Below are 23,081 nucleotides of genomic sequence, written 5' to 3'. Positions count from 1 at the left end.
GATGTAAATCTTGGGTCTCTATCCGACACGATAGAAATAGGCACCCCATGCAATCGAATAATTTGGGAGACGTATAATTCTGCCAATTTATCAAGCGAAAAATCCGTGCGGACAGGAATAAAATGAGCAGACTTGGTCAGTCTATCAACAATGACCCAGATCGCATCCTTCTTACTTGCTGACAATGGCAGTCCGGATACAAAGTCCATGGTGACTCGATCTCATTTCCACTCGGGTATCGTGATCGGCTGAAGTAATCCCGATGGCACTTGATGCTCCGCTTTCACTTGTTGACATATTAAACATCTCGAAACAAAGTCAGAGATGTCTCGTTTCATACCATGCCACCAAAACCGACGTTTCAGGTCATTGTACATTTTAGTACTACCCGGGTGGATTGACATTCGACTACTGTGAGCCTCGTTCAAAATCATCGAAACAAGTTCCGAATTCCTTGGAATACATAATCGACCCTTGAACATCAAGCAATCATGGTCGTCAATCTGAAATTCTGATTCCTCCTTCGAAACACATTCGGCTCTCTTAGCGACCAATTCGGCGTCGACCTTCTGAGATTCAAGTACTTGTTGAATCAATAACGGTTTGGTCTCTAATTCGACTACTAGCACCCCATCGGGTGAAACGGATAGATGAGCATCCATCGCTCTCAAAGCAAACAGTGCCTTGCGACTTAAAGCATCGGCCACCACGTTGGCCTTTCCCGGGTGATAATCAATGATGAGTTCATAGTCTTTCAACAACTCAAGCCAACGTCTTTGTCGCAGGTTTAAATCTCTCTGAGTCATCAAATATTTTAGACTCTTGTGGTCCGAATAAATGTGACACCTTTCTCCAAACAAGTAATGCCGCCATATCTTCAAGGCGAACACTATGGCTGCTAGTTCAAGGTCATGGGTCGGATAGTTTCTCTCATGCGGCTTTAGTTGTCTCGACGCGTAAGCCACAACTCGACCTTCTTGCATCAACACACAACCTAACCCAAGCAAGGATGCGTCACTGTATATGACGAACTCTTTACCGGACTCCGGCTGTACTAGTACCGGGGCCTCGGTTAAACAGGTTTTTAGTCGATCGAAACTTTCTTGACAGCGTTCGACCACTCGTACTTAACATCTTTTTGGAGTAGTTTCGTCATTGGCGCAGCTATCATCGAAAAACCTTTCACAGATCGTCGATAGTATCCGGCAAGCCCCAAAAAGCTCCTAACTTCGGTAACATTCCTTGGAGGTTTCCAATCGACTATGGCCGAAATTTTGTTCGGGTCCACCCTGACACCCGATGCGGACACCACGTGCCCCAAAAAGCTAACCTCTCTCAACCAAAATTCACATTTATTGAACTTTGCGTATAACTGCTTATCTTGTAAAATTTGCAACACTAGCCTCAGGTGTTCAAAGATGTTCGGTTTCATCTCTCGAATAGACCAAAATGTCATCGATAAATACAACTACGAACCGATCCAAGTATGGCCTGAAAATTCTATTCATTAAATCCATAAATCTGTAGGGCATTAGTGAGCCCAAACGGCATCACCAAGAATTCAGTAGTGACCGTACTCGTTCTAAATGCGGTTTTGGTACGTCCGATTCTCGGACCTCAACCGATAGTACCCGACCTCAAATCTATTTTTGAGAACACTGAGGCTCCCTTTAATTGATCAAACAAATCGTCAATTCGTGGCAACGGATATTTATTCTTTATCGTCACTTTATTGAGTTGACGATAGTCGATGCACAACCTCATGGTTCCGTCCTTCTTTTTCACAAACAATACTGGTGCGCCCCATGGAGAAAAACTCGGTCGAGTGAAACCTCTATCCGTCAACTCTTGCAATTGAACCTTCAATTCCCTTAATTTCATTAATGCCATACGATACGGGGCTATTGAGATCGGTGTAGTACCCGGTACAGCTTCGATGCCGAATTCCACTTCTCGAACCGGTGGCAATCCCGGTAACTCCTCAGGAAAAACATCTGAATACTCACAAACCACTTGTACCGATTTGAGTTTCCTTTCCGTCTCTTTACTTTCAAACACATACGCAAGGTATGTTTCACACCCCTTTTTCATGTACCTCCGAGCGGTCATAGAAGATACTATAGCTGGCACTCTTTTTAAATCAGTAGACTCGACTCGGACTACCTCATTATTTGCACTCCTCAAATCAATGGTCTTCCTTTGCGTCCACCATGCATCATGTACGGTCACCAATCCATACCAAGAATAACATCGAATTCATCAAATGGTAGAAGCATCGATCGGTCAAAAATAGGATTCTCGAATTATTAGGGGCATCTCTTGCACACTTTATCAACTAGTATGTATTGACCCAAAGGGTTTGACACTGAATTACGAACTCAAGAGACTCAACAGTAGAGTCTTCTTGGATGCTAAAGTTTCACATACATATGAATGAGTAGAGCCGGGGTCAATCAATGTAATCACACTAGTATCAAAGAGAGTAAAAGTACCAGTGATAACGTCAGGGGAGGATGCCTCCTCTCGTGCGCGGATGGCATATGCTCTAGCAGAGAACACGGTCTCGGATCGAACAGCCGTATCGTGGCTCTCTCTCGATTACCACCCCTACCTCCTGAAATCCTCGGGGGTCTACCTCTAGCCGTCGCCCCACTAGATCTTGCACCTTGCATCTTATTCTCCTCATCTAGCTCCGTGCAATCTCTAATGAAGTGGTCCTTGAACCACATCCGTAATGAGCCCTATTAATGACTTACCCCAACATTCACCTAGGTGTCGTCTTCCACATTGGGGCATTCAGTGTTTCTCTTGACGATTATTGCCCACACTAGCTACTCAAGTAGCTCGGGGTCCGTCGATGGTCGGGCTCTGATGGAAATTCCCGCAGTCACCCTCGATTTACTAGTGTCCTCCCTGAATTTCTTTACGGTCGAGAACGGAGCTTTACTCGTTGATCTTTTACGGTAATCTCTTGCTTCAAATTCAGCCTTCTTCTTCTCCTTCCCAAGTTCTTCCGCCTTGCAGTGCTCGTTCAACTAGTGTCACGAACTCCTTTATCTCCAAAATTCCCACTAGTAACTTTAACTCTTCATTCAATCCTTCTTCAAATCCTTTGCACATAGCAACCTCATCACCACACACTCCGGGCATACCGATCGAGTCTTACGAACTCATGTTCAGATTCGAGATCTTGTCATACGGCCTTGCTTGAGTTCCAAGAATTCCTTGCGCTTCGATCGATGAACTGTTGACTAATGTATTTCTTTCGAAATTCGATTGAAAGAAATCCCAAGTAACTCGCTCGTTTGGGACTATGGAAATTAAAGTCCTCCACCAATAGTAAGTCGAGTCTCGCAACAAGGATATAGCACACTTAAGACATTCATCGGTGTGCGTGAGTTCATCTAACACTCGAATGGTGTTATCGAGCGTAACTCGGCCTTTTCGGCATCATCAAGAACTATGGCCTTGAACTCCTCGGCCCCACGCTTCCTAATCAAGTCCACGGTGGTTTACTCACTTTACAGGATCAAGAATCGGAGGCATTGCGGGCTCTTGGGGTGGAGTATTTAAATTCGGAATGGTTGGACAGCCGGGTTGGTTCGGGCATATTGCGCGACCCACTCATTCATCATGGTGAAGAAGGCTTGTTTCGCCCTTCATTTTGATTATTCGCGGATGACTAAGGCTCAACAAAGCGGTGTCCCTTGCGCGGAGCAGCCGCTACACCTTCAACGTCATCCGCCAAGGGTCTCTCTACCGGGTTCCATTTGCTAATCACAACAAAAATTTCAACCGTCAGAAGTCATCACATTTTTAAGCACTAACAATTTGGCATGTATAGCTAGACTCACACGCTCTATGGTAGTCTTAGAACTGACTAAACCTGGATCTGATACCATTAAAATTGTAACACCCCAAACCCGTGACCGTCGCCGGTGTCGGACACGAGGGGTTAACGGGCCAAATCCTCTCAAAGTACCAACCAATTTGGCCTTTCCAGACAGGCTGGAAAACTACGTCACTGTCGCCTTAAAAATCATATCTCGAGTTCCAAAACTCGGAAACTGATTACGTAAATTTTTCCTGAATTTAGACTCATATATCCATCCATGGATTTATTTCTAGAATTTTTGGTCAGGCCAATTGGTACAGTTTATTAGTCAAAGTCACCCATGTTACAGGGGTCGACTACACTGACCATCGCGCGTTACAACTTGAATATCATCTCGTACAGAGCTCTAATGCTCATGACGTTTGTTTCTAATGAAACTAGACTCAAAGGGGAATCTATGAATATAAGGCATGACTTCTAATTGTTTCTGGATAATTTATGGTAAATTTTCAAAGTCGGGACAGGGGACCCAGAAACCGTTCTGGCCCTGTCACACGAGAACTTTAATATCTCTCAGTATACTGCTCATATGGTCGTTTCGTTTCATCCATATAAAAATAGATTCATCAAGGTTAAATTTCATAATTTACTCACTATTTAATTCTACTTCTACTATTTTAGTGATTTTTCAATCTCATCTCACTGCTGCTGTCCGCAACAGTTACTGCAGAGACTATGCCAATTTCATGAATCTTTCCTTGGCCTTAATCATCCATCATACATGACACAAATTATGGCCACCTTATCAAAATTAAAGTTTCTAAGACTCGTGGCTATAGGTTCTAGCATCCCACTCGATGACCACATAGGCCATTTTCACATGGCTTAAAGTTTACAACCCACAGTTCAACAAAACATAATAGCCTATACATGCCAAATGTTCTTCAACAACGAAGACAATACCACAAGATTTCCAGCCGGTGTGATGACTTCAACGACGGTTCCGAGCACGCAACAATACGAGTCCAAGAGACCTAAAATGGGTGACAAGAAAATACCGAGTGAGTTTATAACTCAAGAAGTCATAAGCATTCAACAATCATCCATTGATAAAGTTATCACAACATGAACAATAAACGAGGCTAGGTACTCATCCATATTGAAACTATACCATAAATCCTCGGACCTTTCGGTTCAATCTCATACCAAGTCATACATCCACATTTCATATTCTATACAACAAGATATTTGAGGCATTTTCACACACTAACTCATTTCCACCATAATCATACAATTTCAATCATCACACACTAATCCCGAGCATGAACGTATTTTCTATTCGTCATGAGCTCAAGGTACTTACCCGATCCGCTGTCCGGATTAGCTCGATGATGTCGCACACTCAGTGCCAATTGTAATGCAAGAGCATATAGTGAATCCGCACACTTAGTGCTATATGTATTCAACTCGCACACTTAGTGCTATATAATCAAACTCGCACACTTAGTGCTGTACAATTTTAAACCCGCACACTTAGTGCCATACCCTTCGAGCTCGCACACCCAAAGGTCAGATATTTCCAGCATGCACACTTAGTGCCATATATTTCCAGCATGCACACTTAGTGCCATATATTTTCAGCATGCACACTTAGTGCCAATCTCGTCACCGTACACACGTATTGTTCAAGACACTTAGTGCCGAAAGCAACTTTTCGCACATTTCACTATTTCTTTTACATTCAACAAATGTCATCACTCCATACACATACATTTCATTTATATATATATCATCCCATTAAACACAATTGCATAGATTTTTACAATCATTTAAGCAATATCAAATATATGCTTAATGACTTACCTTATTGGATGAAACGATTTCCAATCGACTACTCGATTATCTTTGTTTTGCCTTTGTTTGATTCTCCCCTTTTGATGTCTTGATCTCCTAGTATAAATACATTTAGTAGTTAAATTTCTTGCTGGATACTTATGTGTATAATTTAATGGTTTTCACTCCGCTCACAACTATCCTTGTTCAAAATATCAAAACCTTAGCCAACATTCAATTAATGCATCAAGGCCGAATGTATTATCACTATTAAGGTAATCTAGTCTCAAGTATTTTCAATTCTAATGTACAACATCTCAAATTCCCATGACCGATCACACCTATTCTTACTTTCCAATATTCAAATATTCAAAATCACATCCTAAACACAATAGTCATGGACAATGCCGAATCCTCAAGTGTTTGAACATAAATTATTTTACTAATATAAACATTCACGAATCATATTCATAGGAAGACCAATTTCTTTCCATAGCACATTCATCATCCATACTTAGATGAAACAACCAAAATCCTTCCTTTATACCCTAGCCGAATGCTCCAATCATCCATACAAATTACAAATTTTGCATGGCTAAGTAGGAGCCATTTAACATACAAGAAAAATAATCATAGGAGAAGAATTTATCATTCTAAGTAAGCTCCTATCTCCAACATTTAATCATTTGGCATTTTGCCTAGACACACATAAGAAATCTCAACTTCCTTGACCTTACCAAGAGTGCATCCACCATTCAACTTAGCATATTACAAAACCAAATCAACAAATTCAATGCTTACCTCCTAGTAGCCAAAGATACTTGCCGAATTGACCTAGGTAATCTTCCTTCCTTTCACTTTTTTTTCAAGAACAACCAAAAGAATGAACAATGAATGAACAAAACCTTTTTTTTTTTTCTCTCTAACTACGGCACAATGGGGGCATCCATGCTCATTTTTTTTCATTTCTTTAATGCTAGTTTTTATTTTATGGCTTCCTACATACACCACTAGCAAAACATGTTGGAAACATGTTTCCTTTGCCCATAATCTTGTCATGGCCGGCCACTCACCTTAGGAAAGGGGTTATTTGACATGCAAGGACAACCATTTTCCCACATGTATTAATAAGCCACCTTACATTTGCCTAGCACATTTTAAATTTTCTCACATAAGTCCTATTTGATAAAATTCACTTACAATTAACAAAATCCAAACATTCAATTTTCCACACATTCATATTCACATATTCTAGACAATAAATATTACGTTAGAACATTTCGGTGACTCGGTTTAGCGGTCCCGAAACCACTTCCCGACTAGGGTCAATTTTGGGCTGTCACAGAATATATATATATATTATCAAAGTAACATTCAATTTCAAAACCATAGTACCATTATATAACCGAATATATACACACTCATAAGCATATACTCTTGAATCAAACTTTAATATCTCATACTTATACATATCATGTGGCCAAATATACTTCACAAATACACATATATTTTCATTAGCATAACGTATAATTTGCATCGCATATCAAATAACCAACTTACCTTAATTTCAAATAGGTAATAAACTATCACATACCTCTTCACTTAGCTCGATTTACACATTCGATCACAACTTATCATTGCCCGTTGAAGCATTTGGAATTGAATAGGATACTCGGATAATCACACATATCATACAATGCCAACGTCCCAGACGTGGTCTTACATGTAATCACATATCGATTAATCGATGCCACTGTCCCAAATAAAGTCTTACACGAATCAAATATGATGCCGATGTCCCAGACATGGTCTTACACGTAATCACATATCGATGCCAACGTCCCAAACGTGATCTTACACGAGAACACATATCGAAAATCCTATGTCATGACATATGTATCCTAGCTATTCCTAAGGTTCGTACGGGGCTTTCGGACGTCGTAACTCGATCGAATCGAACTCGTACACATAACTTTTAAGCATATTCACATTCGGCTATTATATATATATATATTCACATAATTCATTTCAGCATATAAAACTCTTATTTATTTAAAATTAACGTCTATTTGCTTATAAACTTACCTCGGACAACAATAATCGAAACGGGACAACTAATCGACAACTTTGGTTTTCTCCCGATCCAAATCCGATTTCTTTGGTTCTTGATCTAAACATATTCGAATTAAACTCATTCAAACATAATCTCATTCAATTTAGTCCAAAAACACATAATTTAAAAAATTACCATTTTACCCCTAACATTTTACACTTTTTACAATTTAGTCCAAATTACACAAAACACAAAACATGCAAAATTTGTACACACCATGCTTAGGCCGAATGTTACCCATGTTCATACAAGTCCATGCATTTCATTTATTTCACATTTTAGTCCCTCAATTTATTATTTTTTCAATTTAATCCTAATTATCAAAATCATCAAAAATTCCAATACAAAACATATTAATCCAAAACATATCTTTCATAATTCATCAACTAACATCACAAAGCCAATTATTCATCAATGACATAACTCAAAATACTCATCAAAATCGAAATTCAAGTATGGGCTTTGTACATTACACTGCAATGATCTAAAAAACGTAAAAATTATCAAAAACCGAACAAAAACTAACCTTGAATCAAGCTTGGACAAGGCTGAATACCGTAAGCTTATTTCTTTTCTTTCTTTCTCAATTTTCGGTCAAAAGTATGAACAAAATGCATTGTTGTTTTATTTTATTTTTATTATAACATATATTATTTAACAATTTACAAATTTAACCTTTATAATTTAATAACTAAAACATATATATTAAGGCCACAACCGTCTATCACTAACTCCAATGGTAATATTGCAACTTAAATACCTTAAATTAAAAAGACAACAACAATTCTTCCCTTACACATAAAACTATCAAATTTTCATTTTACGCGATTAAGCCCTTTTATTAAATCGGGCACTCAAACGACAAAATTAAAACACGAAAATTTCACACATATAAATTCACACATTATAAACACAGAAAATAATATTAAAATATTTTTCTGATTTGTATTCGTGGTCCCGAAACCACCGTTCCGAATAGGGTCTAAATCAGGCTGTTACATGTACTTTACGCGATTTAGTCCTTTTTATCAAATTAAGCAAATAAACGGTAAAATTTATTAATGAAATTTTTATACGGTAACACTATCATGCTGTAGGCACTAAAATAATAATAAAATAAATTTTCCAACTTCAGATTTGTGGTCACAAAACCACTATTCTAATTTTATTGAAAACGGGCTATTACACCCATGATTTAATTTCTATAAAAATAAAAAAAAAATGGCTAGAAACTTAGTTGAAATAAGTGGCCAAATGACAAACTAGGTTTTAGAGCTTTCTTCTCTTTAGCTACAATGGTAGACGGTTGAAGTGGAGAATATGATCACTCTTTCTACTTAATTTTGATTTATATAGTTAGATTAATTTACAATTAAACTTAATTAATTGACTTAATTATAATTAATTAAGCTTTAATCCGTAATTAGTTTAATCTAATGACATTCAACATCACATCCTACCATCATCTATTGAAGATTGTTTTATTAGCTATTTTAGTCTATTGGATAATTGTTATCTTATCTAAGTCCGTAAGCCTTTTCCTAATTAAAAATCTATAGCAATTAAACATTTACAATTTGATCCCTGGGCCTTAATTAATCACATTTTTAAATAAATTACTTAACCAAATTTCAATATATCTAAATAATCACTCCGTAAATATCTCTATTTAATATTTACGGAAACAAGAATCTGAAACTACATTTTTCGAACCATTAGAAATCGAGTCATTATAGAGCCTATCAAACGAGAATATAAAGACCCCTCACATTTGATGAACCGATGGAGAGTGTTGATTCCAAACTCTGGACAATAACAATAAAAACTGATATGGATTTTATGAAATCCAACTTAGTCCGGAAACTTATCGAAAGTTATTGATTCTTTATAATATAAAATTGGTCAATAATTCATGTTATTGAAAATCTATTCTTGGACAACCCGAGAGTTCTATTTCCATTCAAAGTAAGTGTGTGAGGTTTGTATCACTTATGTGTTAATCTCTAACATACTTACCCAAACTATGACCCTAATTTTAAATTAAATTCTTTAAATATTTTAATTAAATTTTCAAAATATCATTATCATATTAATTAAGTTATTCCGTTACAAATTTCAAACAATTTAAATTATGTAATGAAATTAATCTTCTACTTATTTTATACACAAACAACTAAATAGATATAATATAAAAGGTTTATTATATATTTAAAACCCTTAAAAATAATTTAATAATTAATTGAGCCTCAATTAAAAACAGCACTCAATTAAGTTCTTAACCAAATTTAAGCAAACAATTAAACTCTCACATCGACACTTTTTATGGAAGCGATTAACATTGTTAACTTCGCCACATAGCACGCTAAGGTTGTGTCACGTGATAAATTCTAATAATTTCACTTAATTTTTAAAAATCTAAATTTTAAAAATTTTAATTTTTAAAATTATAATAAATATTAAAAATAATAGAAAAATTGTTTAAAAATATTTTATCTTCTCTTTTTTTTTTTTACTATCTTCCTCTTTTTCCTTTATTTTTTCTTTCCAATTACCATTTTCCCTTTTTTAATTTTATTTTAAAAATATATATATAGGATTATAAATTCAATAATCAAACAGTATATCTCACTAATTTATGGGTTTTACTGGAGATAAATAAAAATCAAAACATTTATGGAATATAAGACCACAATACCATTTTCTTAATCAATCAAATATTCCATGGTAAAGCTTTAAAAGGAAAAACGAAATGAACATGAATTCAAGAAATTAAACCCAAAGTCCGCCTTTTAATTCAAACTTGGAAAAGGAAAAGCCAAGAAATTATTTTCATACCTGAAATGGTAGTAGCTAAGTCCATGTTTAACCCCAGACTTTAACTCGCAATCAGCACAAGTTTGAACACCAACAGCATGACTTTGCCCATCACACCACTCACCAGCATAGGAATCACCTGTATAAAACCTATAAACCCCAAATCCATGCCTTAAACCCTGTCTATATTGCCCCCTATATCTACTCCCCCTGCTCCAACTCTCTACTCCTTACCCCTCATATCTCCCTTCAACCCATTCCCCTTCGTATCTCCCATTCACAAAATAGTTATAAACCCCACTCCCATTACACTTGCCCTTGTGAAATCCACCTTCATAAAAATCTCCATTGCTGTAGAACTCCACTCCTCTATTCAGTCGGCAGAAGCCTTTTTTTTTTTTCTCTGCTGCTGTTGTTTTTATTACATTGAGTCTCTCCAATGAACCATTCGACGGGCTTCGAATTAGGTTAGGAAAAGTAGAATCTTGATTTGAAACAAACAATGCCTTGGTTTATTAAAGTTTTGTTTTTTGAAGATAAAAAAAAAAATAACGGGAAAAAGGAAAATGGAAAGAAGAAAATAAAGGAAAAAAGGAACGATAGTTAAAATAAAAAGAGAAATATTTTATTAAAGAATAATTTTTAGATTTTTTATATTTTTAAAAATTAAAAAATCATATTTCGTTATGTGGCACCACCTAAACATGCCACGTGGCAAAATAAACTGCATTAAATGGCTTCATAAAAAGTATTGAAGGCTTAATTAATTATTTAAATTCTATTAAGAGTTCAATTATGTTATTTTTAATTTAAAAACTCAATTAATTATTAAATTATTTTCAAAAATATTTTTATATAATAACCCATATAAAAGTGATAGGATTTATTCTATCTTAATAAAAATTTCGTTCATGTTTAAAATTAAAACAAAATTTCATACCAAATAAAAAATAAACATTTAATAACTATGAAAATAATATAATAGACAGAGACATTTTTAAGTACGAATGATGTGAATATTTAATATGCATTTCATACTCGTATAAATTTCAACAATTCAATAACACATACATATTTATGTTTACATTATTAAAAAATTAATATATAATATTTTTTGAATTTGTTTAAAAGTATTTAGTTAATGTTTGACTTATTTTTATTTAATATTTGAATTGTATTTTATCATCTAAATTGGTATGTATGCACTAACATAATTATTTTGTGTTAACATGATTTTCATAGTTAATCGGCATATAGCAGACTTCTCGTTGTGTCATATGATTTAGTATAAATTAAAAATTTTAAAATAAATAAACTAATGAAAAAATAAACTTTTATTCTGAAAATTTTATACTTTATTATTAATTTATATATTTATTTTTAAAATTTTAAATTTATATTGATCACGTGACATATTAAAAGCTATCACATATCATCAATGGATTAACTATCAATATAATATCAACATAAACTAACGATATTAATATGAAATAATAACTTAAATAATAAAATACAAATTCAAACACTAATAAAATCTAAAAATATTAATTACTTTAAACAAATTCAAACAAGAAATTACGTATTAACTCTTGGAAAAAATTTTAAGACAGCAAATTATCAAGTCATTTTAGATGTCAAAGATACTTATAAAATATCTTACTTTACCTTTTCCGCTTCTTAAAAATAGTATGGCGGCATGGGACTACTGTTTATTGGTGTTTTTATTTAATGTTTACAAAAATAAGGGGTTAATTTAATCTTATAGACCCACTTGATTTTTTTATTATTTTTGTTCTTTAGTTAAGTGGTCCCACTCCCTACATCACGAAAGACCTAAATCTTACGATCATATTATTTATTTTAGATTTTTTGGGGGATTATAGAAGGGAACAAATGCTTTTATTGGTGGGGTCAACATCAACATCCACACCAAAATTTGGGGAAAACCGAAAACCCCCCAGTTTCATTTTTGGATCTATGCAAGTTTTTATCCCTTACATCTGGAATATTGTACTTCTTTTATTTTATATAAGTTATTATAATATTATGCATAGAGGTCTAAAATGATTAAAAAAAAAGGACAATTGAAAAAGAATGAGAGCACGTGTGAAGATGAGAACAGATGCATGTCTTACCTTTGAGTACAGTTCTGGAACGAGTTTTCCGGGCCCACCAACCTTGAAAAAAAGCGAGAAAGGGTAAATTTGGAAAGGAAAAACATATCCTCCAAATAGTATTAAAATATTCATCAAATTTTATTTATCAATATATAATATAATTTTGTAAATTTTTAAATATTACAAATGAAATTAAAATAACAATACAAAAATAAAAATGTAACATTTTCAATCCCGTCTATGAATTTAAAATTTCCATTTATTAATGCATGAAAACAATTTTTAATGAATTTTTAAATACTCCCTTAATATTTTTATCCAGTGCAGATACTGACGATAGAGAGAGGTGGCCTTTTCAGCAACCAACTTTGTGTTGTTTGTTGAAGAGATGGGAAGGGTCTTTTTAGAAAAGTGGCAGTACAAGTAACTTTTTTTTTTTTTAACTTTTTTGGTGTCGCTCTATATGTAAAAGTATCAAAATTAATAAAAATAATTTCCCTGGTGTCAAATTTAAATGTTGTGGCACTAACAATTTCTTTCTTTTTTTTTAGGTGTTGCCTCATGTGGAGGCACAAAAAACAATGTTTTTTTGTTTTTTTTAGTGCCACTTATTTATCTGGTGAAGGTTTTAAAAAAAAATTAGGATTTTTTTGTTATGTTGAAAGAAAGAAAAAAGATAAATAAATATATTATGTTGAAGGGAGAATATTTATTATTATGGTGGTGTTTTATGAAAAAATTGTCTAGCTTTTAAGATATGTATGTGTTCACGTTGATACTGTGACGTTTGAAGTGGCACACATTTCATTTATCGTGTGGAGAGTGTACCATCACTCTTATAGATAAACGACTCATAAAATATAATATCGTTTTTTGCTCACCCGTAATGAAATACCTAGGTTAACACTAAGGGAGATGGAGCAATTGGTAATGGTTAAATGGTTAAGAGTTCCTGTTGACAATGGTTACACAATCACAAGGTAAAATGGTTACACAATCACAAGATAATTATGAGTATGTTGTCAAAAGTTTCTGTTGACATGCTTATCAATGGTTACACATAATTATCTAAAAAACAAGAAAAATGACGGTTATTGATATATGGAAATGTAAGACATTGATATATGAATGTGGAATATGTTTGATAAATGTGTTCATTCTTAACTATGGAATTATGTACCTCATGTGTGCTATTTGCATAACAATAATATTTCAAATACTTTGGTGAGTAAAGCTTAAATATGAAATAGTATGAAATCGAGACAAGTTGTTATGAAAATATATTTAAATTATCTGTAAGTGTTTTGTACTCCTCGGTAATACCTCGTACTCTGTTCTGGCGACAGATACGGGTAAAAGGTGTTATAAGAAGCCCTGCACCAATGGTCACATGCCACATTTGTAGTTGGCACCAGGAGAAAAATAAAAAAAAAATTACCTAATGCAATCACATTTGGAGCTAGGACCCAAAAAAAAAAAAGAACTTTGTTCATAGATTTTGGTGCCTCTATATGAAGAAGTGTCACCGAAAAAGTAAAAAAATAAAAATCATTGGTGCTACTACATTTGAAACTGTGACCGAAGATATTTTTTTTTTAAAATTTGGTACCTCCACATTAAGAGGTGACACTAAAATAAAATTACTGACATTGATGCCACCACATTTGAATTTATCACCAGAATAAAAAAAATTATTATTTTTTTCCTTCTTCGTACTCGTGAAAATACAAGTATTTCAAAGAACACATACAAATGTTGCCTAAAAAGTGACATACCAAAAATAATATTTTTTAAAGGTAATCATTTACTATATAATTAACTGATAATTAACTGATGATTGAGTCAAAATTTAAGATGTTATCGCCATTCACGTCTATTATAAAACTAAAGTCATTCTCATAATTAATCTTAAAATTAAATTATTTTCATAATTTTTTAAAATTATATAGGATCACTATTGTAAAAAAAGCCAGATGGGAACCGAGGGTAGAGAGTGCGAGGCTCAATCACTATTTGGCTAAGGGAAAAAATTATGAGAAAAATGGAATAATGTACAAAGGGTGTTGATTGATGAACGGCCCGCAAGTTTAAACCCTACTTTTTCCTTTTTGTTCATGGTTGTTAAACCCTACTTTTTCCTTTTTGTTCATGGTTGTTAAACCCTACTTGTTTATATACATAAAACGCCAGTGAGCTATATGAGTTCGTATTGTATTTGATTGTCTTGTTCAACTTTAGCTTCAAAAGCTTTAGTCAGGCTCTAGTTTTATCCACATCACCATCGTCATAATATCCCTCCTATCACCAGACAGAACAATCAAATCCCTCTTCTCTTCAACACTTGTGCTGCTACTAAAATAACAGGAATCGATTCAAGACATGTTATGGAAGAGGCATAATAATCAAAATAAAAATGAAGGCAAATAGATGAATAGAAAAAATGAAGAGGATTACTCTTAAATGTGCCTGTGAAACACATATACATATACACCCTTCAGTTGCATATATTATGTCAAAAGATTTGTTTACTGATCTATTCTGGAAATTTCAAAATCCCAAATTCAAAGATAAAAAGGAAATAAAATTATATAAGAAAAAGAACCTCCATTACTGCCACGAGACGGAAAAGTAGGTGTTCCACTTCCGTGCTTTTCCTGGAGCCCTATTCCCCTACACCATCTTCATTTGCCCTACAAAAACATTGTTGACAACCTATTTCTCCATCTTTCGCCCATCAAACCATTCTAGTTTAATTAGACTGAACAATGATCAACCTTGTCAAGAAAGTTTATGAGCACAAGTGTCTTGGATGATACGATAAGCACAATCAACAAGGAACTGCAATGCCAAAATCTCTTCTCAGTGCTGTATCTTGATCCCTGTATGGTGATAGCAATACAAAGCACAAAGCGCATATTTCTACTCACCAGCAGGTTGTTTTTGCTCTGCTGGTTTCACCTGAACAGCAGCAGGAACAGCATGAACGGATGGGAAACCTGGAACAAGCTGATATGGCTTTCCAGATGACTGTGTGGTTGCAAATTGTGCAGCATGTATAAGTCCCTGTGATGCTATGCCACCACCTTTCATATTACCAGCAGCAGCAACTACAGCCTTTGCAGGGTCAGTGGTGCCAGTATTAGCAGGAGTAACTGGAGAACACAATGACAACACTGACGTTGAAGTTGATGATCCTGAAGGCAGTGCCTGCTGTTGCTCATTACGGTGTCTTTGAAGAAAGAACCCATTTGCAGCTGTTGTGGTTGGTGAGTGTTGAGCTTGGGCCTGAATGTAAGCATTTGAGAAGAACAGTTGCGCTTGATGTAGTGCATGCTTTTGCTGCTGCTGTTGATGTAGCACTGATTGGGGCTTCGTCCCCATACTTGAAGATGAACTTAAATGGGGGTTTCCCAGGACTGATGGCACACTCCTCCCACCAACAGGAGATGATATCTGACTAGGCAATGATGGTGAGTTCTTGGTCAGCTGAGATGATAAACTAGATGCTTGACAACCTTTGTTGCCAGTAGAAGTGGAACCTGTTGTCCTGGGACTACCACCAGCACTTCTGGAGATTGAAGTTGTTGGAGAGCCAACCACCATCGGAGTAGAGGGGGATGGGGTGCTACTAGGAGGCTGTTGATTTTGTGTTGAGTTAGGATTAGCTGTGAAAGAAATCTCTGTGTGGTTTTGCTGCGGCCGGGCTTGTTGCTGGGAAATATTTTTTAGGCTTGATGAAGTTGAAGATAGAGATGGAGAAGAAGCTTGAGAGCCAGTTGTCCTTACAGAATTCTTCCATTGAGGAGATTGAGCTGGACTGCTGCTGGTTTGCACAAGATTTTGAGGGAAAGGAGACAGGGCATTTTGGAATTTTGTAGCCATAGAAGATGAAGGAAGGTGATCAGAATAAGCATTTCCATTACTTGTCACCGGCACCTTGCTTCGAGAAGCAGAAGCAGCCCCAAATTGGTGCGGCTTCTGAAGCTGAAGCATCTGCTGTTGCTGCTGCTGTTGATTCCGCTGAAGTTGCTGCCGACCACTAGGAGCATTTACACAACTGATTGAAGCAGGCATAACAGAACCTGAAGTTCTGGGAGCAGAGCCAAGATTAGTTGTACGGGCAGAACTATCAATAACATTGCTGCCAGGAATAGTGGAAACAGACGAATCAGACAGATCCGACCTGGTGAAGGCAATGGACTGCCCAGCAGTAGCTGAACTCTTTCCTGCCATGGCATTCCTTCCTTCTTCCACACTAGATGCATCATTAGTTCCATGATTCCCTTCTTCGGAAGCAATATAATTATTCTTCTTCTGTTGGGCTGTTTGGGCAGCTACAGCAGCTGCCATGATGCCTTGCCTTGAACTCTCCCGAAGGCTTTGAAGAATTGCATGATCTCGTCCAAAGGAGGAAATATCAACGCCAGGAGTAGTAGTACCATTAATGGAGGCAATCGACATGGCAAATGACTGAGATGTAAGAGACTCAACTCCAGCCTTTGAACCTGACTGTTGGATATGTTGTTTCTTTTCCCCCTGGTTACAGCCAGAACTGGTGGAACCACCCAATGATGCAGCAGTCATCAAGGTGAAATTAGGAGGTTGTAAAGGCATGGCAAAATTCTGACCATAAATATTCATATTTGCACGAGATACTCGGCTGTCAGAAGTTGATGGGCTATCTTTGCCACTTAATTCACCTTCAAGGTGCCGGGCTTGATAAGAAGCATGCTGACTTGGTTGTTGCTGCCGCTGCTGTAGTGGCAAGGGATGAGACGACTGGTTTTTGGGGGCAGGAAAGCCTTGCAAGGTTCCACTGCCACTACCACCACTTCCATGAGGCCTCTGCTGCAGGTTCTGCAAATGCTTCTGGGAGGATGATGCACCAATAGACATGTTAGTGTTCTGATGACCTTGTTGGATTTGCTGTAACTGTGTAGGTGGCTGTTGCTGCTGCTGAAGCTGTGTTGGGTGAACCATTTGGGAAGAATAGAAAGATCCAGGAATAAAAGGCATAGGCTGCGCATGATTCCCTCGATATGCAGGTGGTGCCCCAACATGTGCAGGAAATGGAAACGGATATGCATTATTCTGCAGAACTGCCAAGTACTGGGTTTCGTTGCTAGGCATATTCACATAGTTGAAGCTCATTGCAGGGGCGGCAGTTGCACCAGCAGGGGCGGCACTCACTGAGGCAGAATTAGACGAGCTCAAAGTTGTGCTGCCAGCACCAGGAGATTTCACAGACCCAGGTCGGACAGTCCCAGCAGCAGCCTGTTGCTGGCTCAATGGGAAAATAAAAGCAGGGCCATGCTGAAATAGAAATAAACCAAAAAGAAAAATATCAAATTTTTGTCCAGATATAATTGTGGAATTAACACAACACTGGACTTCATTAGAAACAAATGAACAGAAAAGTGAAATGAGGTTTTCTCGGGCAAGAGCATACCAGGATATTACTGGGTGCCCCAGGAGGTAGAGCTTGCTGGAGCAGCATTTGCTTTCTCTGTGCAGAATCCACCATGTTGGTAGCAGCCTGTGAACTTTTATCTTTGCCACCATGACCAGGGAAAATTGCAAGAGTCTGCCCCTTGTCTTGTACAGAACTCACAGCTCTCCCAGGAATGTTCCCATTCAATTCCGAAGCAGGCACAACATTTAGATTTGCCTTCAGACCATAGAGTGAAGCTGAACCAGGTGCCGTGGGCCAGAAAGGATTCATCTTCATGAATTGCTGGTGACAGTGTACATTCCGAGCAATGTAGCAATGGGTTGCAGATCTCTTTGGCCTTGGTTGAGTAAACAGCAAATGTGGAGACTGCAAAAGTCCAAAAGTTCAAGGTAAATTAGAACCCAAAACAATTAAATAACCAAGACCTGAAAACATTAAGAACATATCGACATGCCTGAATAGATGCTGAAGATACAGCGCTCCCATCCACGGATACAACACCTTGCAGAGGAGCCATGTATCTGCTCAGGAAGGGAAAAAAATTCATTACCCCCCATTACAACATCTAAACCACTGGTTTATATACTAAAGACAAAAAAGCACAAAACCCAATATCAAATCAACAAGCTATACCCCATTGGAGGAACTCCACCAGGCCAGCTAGCCAATGACATCGGCAAAGGTAAAGCACAAGATTGTGCTGTAGAAAGCAAAAAACATAAGTCCAGATCAGAAACAAGAGAGGAAAAATTTTCCCAGGAAAAAAAGGATTAACTTTTACCAGATTTCTCTTTATCGGGCTGCTGTTGCTCCTGCTTTAGAACATTGTGTTTGAACTTGCTCACACCGACACTACCTGTGCCACTATCTCTATCAGATTTCTCCAAATCAAGCTTTAGATGAGCATTCATTTCACTCTTTATAACTGGATTATGCGATTCAGTTTCTTCAGCAGTCAGTTTGGCCTTCTTATTATCCTCGGCTTCCACATTCACATCTTCATTTCCGACATTCACTCTTTTATCATCTTCCTTAACCGTAGACTTCATCTCCTGCACAAGAAAAGAAAAAAAGCCATTAATTTATGATACACATCATACCAAGAGACTGGTGAAAGCTAGGTGACTAACCAATTCCATATCTGTGGGCAATGGTTTAGGATCTGAAACCCCAAAATCAATCTCATCATCCCTCTCTGGTGATGATCTAGATGGAGGAAGAGCCTAAAACCAAAATAAAAAATAGCTTAGAATTCCAGAGACAAAGAATCAACTAGAAGGGAGATAAAAGAGCTTGCATCTTTTAAGAAAAGGAGGATCCACACCATCAGATCTATCTGGAACTTCACTTCCCGCTGACTCTCGACCTCACCAACTGTTGAATTCCTGAAACACCAAAGCTTTCGAGACTTATAACACCCCATAAAAAGTTAACGAGGAATGAGTAGAAGGAAACAATGCTCACGCTTTTGTCACAGTCTCACGCTCATCATCCAATCTGGGACCAGCAATAGAGGGATTATTAGCAGGAGAAGGTAAAGTTTCCTTCATTGGCGATTGAAACTCCTCTTTTTTACAGATACCCACGTCTCTAATCTCAGATTCTTCAGTCAAAGGCTTAGAATCTGGTACCAAATTGTTCTTCTCTTCCTTCTTTGGTTCAGCCTGAACGAGCTCTGCAGAAGCTGGTCCAGCTTGAGAAGAATTCATCAAATAAGTACCATCAATTTCAGCCATGGAGGTAGCTTCAATTTTAGCGGGTTGATCAATTTCAACCTTAGTTGTAGATGAAATTGAATTGTTCGAAACAGAGAATATAGGAGGTGGTGCTACCGCAGTAGTTTCATCCTCGTACTTCACCGGTCTTGGTCTTTTCCTCTTGGGAGCTGCAACAACAATACCCAAATCAAAATCTGTAGCCCAATTGCTCAGAAAAGCAGAAGTTTCTATTTCTTCTAAGCTGAAAGTTACTAACCAATTGCAGACATAGGAGTAGCAGAAGAGTTAGAATTTGAAGGTATATTGGAAGATGGTTGAGGAAGGGTTGACGGGGAGTAGGAGATCGGTGAAGAGACTCTTGATTTAGAATCAAGATTGTGTTTATTAACTTCTCGTGAATCGAACTTGACCGAATCATTCCCATTTGTATCTTGCTTCGATGGGACTTGTGGCTGCCTCATCAAACCATATAAGACCTCCGCAATCTCCATCTCTATCTCTTCCTGAGCTGAAGATGAGGATTTCGACGAAGATTTGGGTGGCCTTTGCTTTGGTCCGTTAGCCTTCACGTCAAAAACCAAATCTTTGTCACTAGATTTAACAAAAAAAGAGCCAAAAACAAAGAAAAAAAAATTCAGAAAACTGACCATCTTCTTCCTCATAGTAGCATTGGAAGAAGATGGAGAGGCTGGAGCCGGAGACGGTGATGTTATCATCCCAGCTACACCTGTTCTCACCGGCGAAGTTGAAGCTTGACGGTGAATCTGATCTCCGCCTACTAAACCAACACCACCGCCACTTGATGCCCATTCATGAGACCTTTTAGTAGAAGCTGTACAAAATAAAATAAAAGGAAAAATAACAAATCAGCCACTTCAAAAGCAGAATACTTGCTAACAAAAAGGCTGAAATTCGTTAATCTCTTCCACCTCTCTACCTGACCGAGCTTTTCTAGGCACCGACACGCCAATCATCTCATCGGCTGCCTTCCACGTAGACGAGGTACTTGTGCTGGTAGTCAGAACAGGCCCCGAAGGCGGTATCGTTCTAATGACTTTCACGGGTAGTGGAAAACTCTTCCGATGTTGATGCTGCTGCTGTTGATGATGAATCGACAAAGACCCGGCCATGTTGTTCGGCGGAATCATCCGAACAGAACCTCCTCCAGGTATTCCCCCTCCGTCTTCGTCGTCATCATCTTCATCGTCGTTCACACTTTCTTCAGAACTTTCATCGGCCCCGTCTTCTCTGTTACTTATCAATCTATCGCCTCTTCTTCTCTTACTCGTTCTACTAAAGCGATCTCTTTCTCTTTCTCTTTCTATATCTCGCTCTCTATCTCGTTCTCTTTCCCTTTCCCTTTCTCGATCTCGATCCTTCTTCCGATCTCTTAAACGCGTCGTTTCTTGAAACTCCACCGGCCCATCATCCTCTGCACAATACAAAAGGGAAAAAAAAAATAAACAAATCAGAAAACTTCACTATGAAGACACCGTTAGAGGTGAAAAGAAAGACCAGATCTGATTTTAAAACCTGGGGAGTCTCTAACAGAGCTACTTCTATGCCGCCGCCGTGAAAGGCCATGTGTGGCGGAAACGGCAGCCATAGTGGCTCTCCTCGCTTCTCTGGTTCTATCCATCTTCGTAAATCAACTCCTTTTGCAGATAACGAATTAGTTGATATAGAAACAAGACTAATCGCATCACTCCTCAGTCAATCGTCTCAAATCTACCATAATTCGCCCAGAAATGAACTCCGGTGACTGATTCCGGCGAGAATCCGATCTCGATAATTTTTCAAAGATCTTGTGTTGAAACAATCTGTCAGACTCAGACTTGAAAGATTTTAGCTTTTCTCTTCTTTCCCTCTGCCCCCCTCTCTCTCTCCGCTCTCTTCTCCTTATCTCCCTTTCCTATTTTTGTGCTCTAAATGTCATCTTCTTTTCGCTATTTCACCCTCAACGAAACCCACTCCAAGCCTTAATGAACGGCCAAGATCCCTGATTGCAATAAGTGCCCACATCTTAACCGTTGATTCCTCGACAAATCCAACGGTTTTCATTGGCTTAAACCAACATGGCAAGATCTGAACGGTTGATTAATTATCTCTTCTCGCTCTTAACCCTTTCTAAATTATTCTATATTGCAACGTGTCATATTTTATTTTTCTTCCCTACTAAGCTTCCGTAGTTTCATCTCACTCGCTACCGATTTGGTAACAATAAAAAATTAATTTGTAATAAATTTAAAATTTAAAATTTCTTGCCAAAAAATATTTTAAAAATTAAAATTGCTTGGAGAGCTAAGAACTGTTTCCCAAGAATCTCGATTAACATAAGTAGGGACTCTTGGATTTCCCGAAGTGATTCGTGACCTGCTATTGCCGGTTGCAGAGTGGTAAAAAGTACATGAGCATTACCATCTCATGGACTCAGCTGACCACAAAATATATGTTTACCACCGGTTAATGTTCATTATTTCGGTTCCGTGTTTATACTAATCTGCATATATTAGTGTAATAATGTTTGTATTGTAATTATCTTTTAAAAATTTAAAAATAATGGAAACGCAATTTTAACATAAAATTAATAATACATATTAATAATATATAGAAGATATTAAAAAAGATATATTTTATTATGGAATTTAAAATATTATATTAATTATAATAAATAAGTATGTCAATATTTTATTATTAAATTTTGTACTAATAAACAAATTAAATTATGAAAAACAGTTGTAGTTAATGTTGGTTTTGGACACCCATAATTAACGGCTCATTTTGCAACTTTTTTTTTCATGGCCATCAAGGAAAATAAAACAAAAGCTTTTTTTTTAATTTAAAATGAAATTACCAAAGCAATTTTTAAATTGGTGTATATAGTGGGAAAATGAATGGATAAAAAAAGAGTAAACAGGACTTTTTCTTTCAACGAGAAAAGGAGCTTAAAAGTGTTCTTTAAAAGGAATTAAATTATATTTTTTGAGTGTGTGTTTAGTGTTGCGGAATATAGACGATTTTTTATTACACAATTTTCTTTTCATCAGTACATCGAACCAATTCAACAACGATTCCGTATGTTTTCCTTAAGAGTTTGTTCATATATTTTTGTTAATGGCATGTTAGTTTTTTTTAACAGATCCAAAATGTTGTAACGACCAAACGTTAATGGCTGAACGCCATTCTCATATTTGAATGG

At 36.8% G+C, this 23,081-nt stretch overlaps 1 protein-coding gene across 3 annotated transcripts; it reads right to left on the bottom strand.

Moving 5' to 3' along the window:
- Positions 1-15,140: 15,140 nt before the first annotated feature.
- On the bottom strand, positions 15,141-21,888 carry LOC108464872 (protein TIME FOR COFFEE-like). 3 transcript variants are annotated; one of them, XM_017765148.2, is made up of 13 exons: positions 21,416-21,888; positions 20,820-21,314; positions 20,530-20,714; positions 20,139-20,445; positions 19,629-20,049; positions 19,489-19,549; positions 19,295-19,387; positions 18,946-19,216; positions 18,798-18,864; positions 18,619-18,685; positions 18,162-18,530; positions 15,640-18,025; positions 15,141-15,550 (listed from the first exon to the last, which is right to left on the bottom strand). In XM_017765148.2, exons 1-13 carry the CDS (start codon positions 21,519-21,521, stop codon positions 15,540-15,542), a joined length of 4,839 nt encoding a protein of 1,612 aa, XP_017620637.2. In that variant the 5' UTR covers positions 21,522-21,888; the 3' UTR covers positions 15,141-15,539. The 3 variants fall into 3 exon arrangements, with proteins under 3 accessions (XP_017620637.2, XP_052876085.1, XP_052876084.1); XM_053020125.1 differs by having other exon boundaries at positions 20,620-20,714; positions 21,416-21,887; XM_053020124.1 differs by having other exon boundaries at positions 20,139-20,714.
- Positions 21,889-23,081: the final 1,193 nt, after the last annotated feature.

This window comes from Gossypium arboreum, chromosome 10 (assembly GCF_025698485.1).
Source record: "Gossypium arboreum isolate Shixiya-1 chromosome 10, ASM2569848v2, whole genome shotgun sequence".
Taxonomy (NCBI): domain Eukaryota; kingdom Viridiplantae; phylum Streptophyta; class Magnoliopsida; order Malvales; family Malvaceae; genus Gossypium; species Gossypium arboreum.
This window is presented reverse-complemented; position numbering and strand designations above follow the sequence as displayed.

Bases quoted from the DNA above. Each gene is read 5' to 3' on its own strand.
- LOC108464872 (XM_053020124.1), bottom strand. From the start codon at position 21,521: ATGGATAGAACCAGAGAAGCGAGGAGAGCCACTATGGCTGCCGTTTCC. The intron at 20,050-20,138 runs GTTAGTAACTTT...TTGTTGTTGCAG, and splicing joins TACTCCTATGTCTGCAATTG to CTCCCAAGAGGAAAAGACCA. The intron at 18,686-18,797 runs GTATAGCTTGTT...CTTCCTGAGCAG, and splicing joins GGTGGAGTTCCTCCAATGGG to ATACATGGCTCCTCTGCAAG.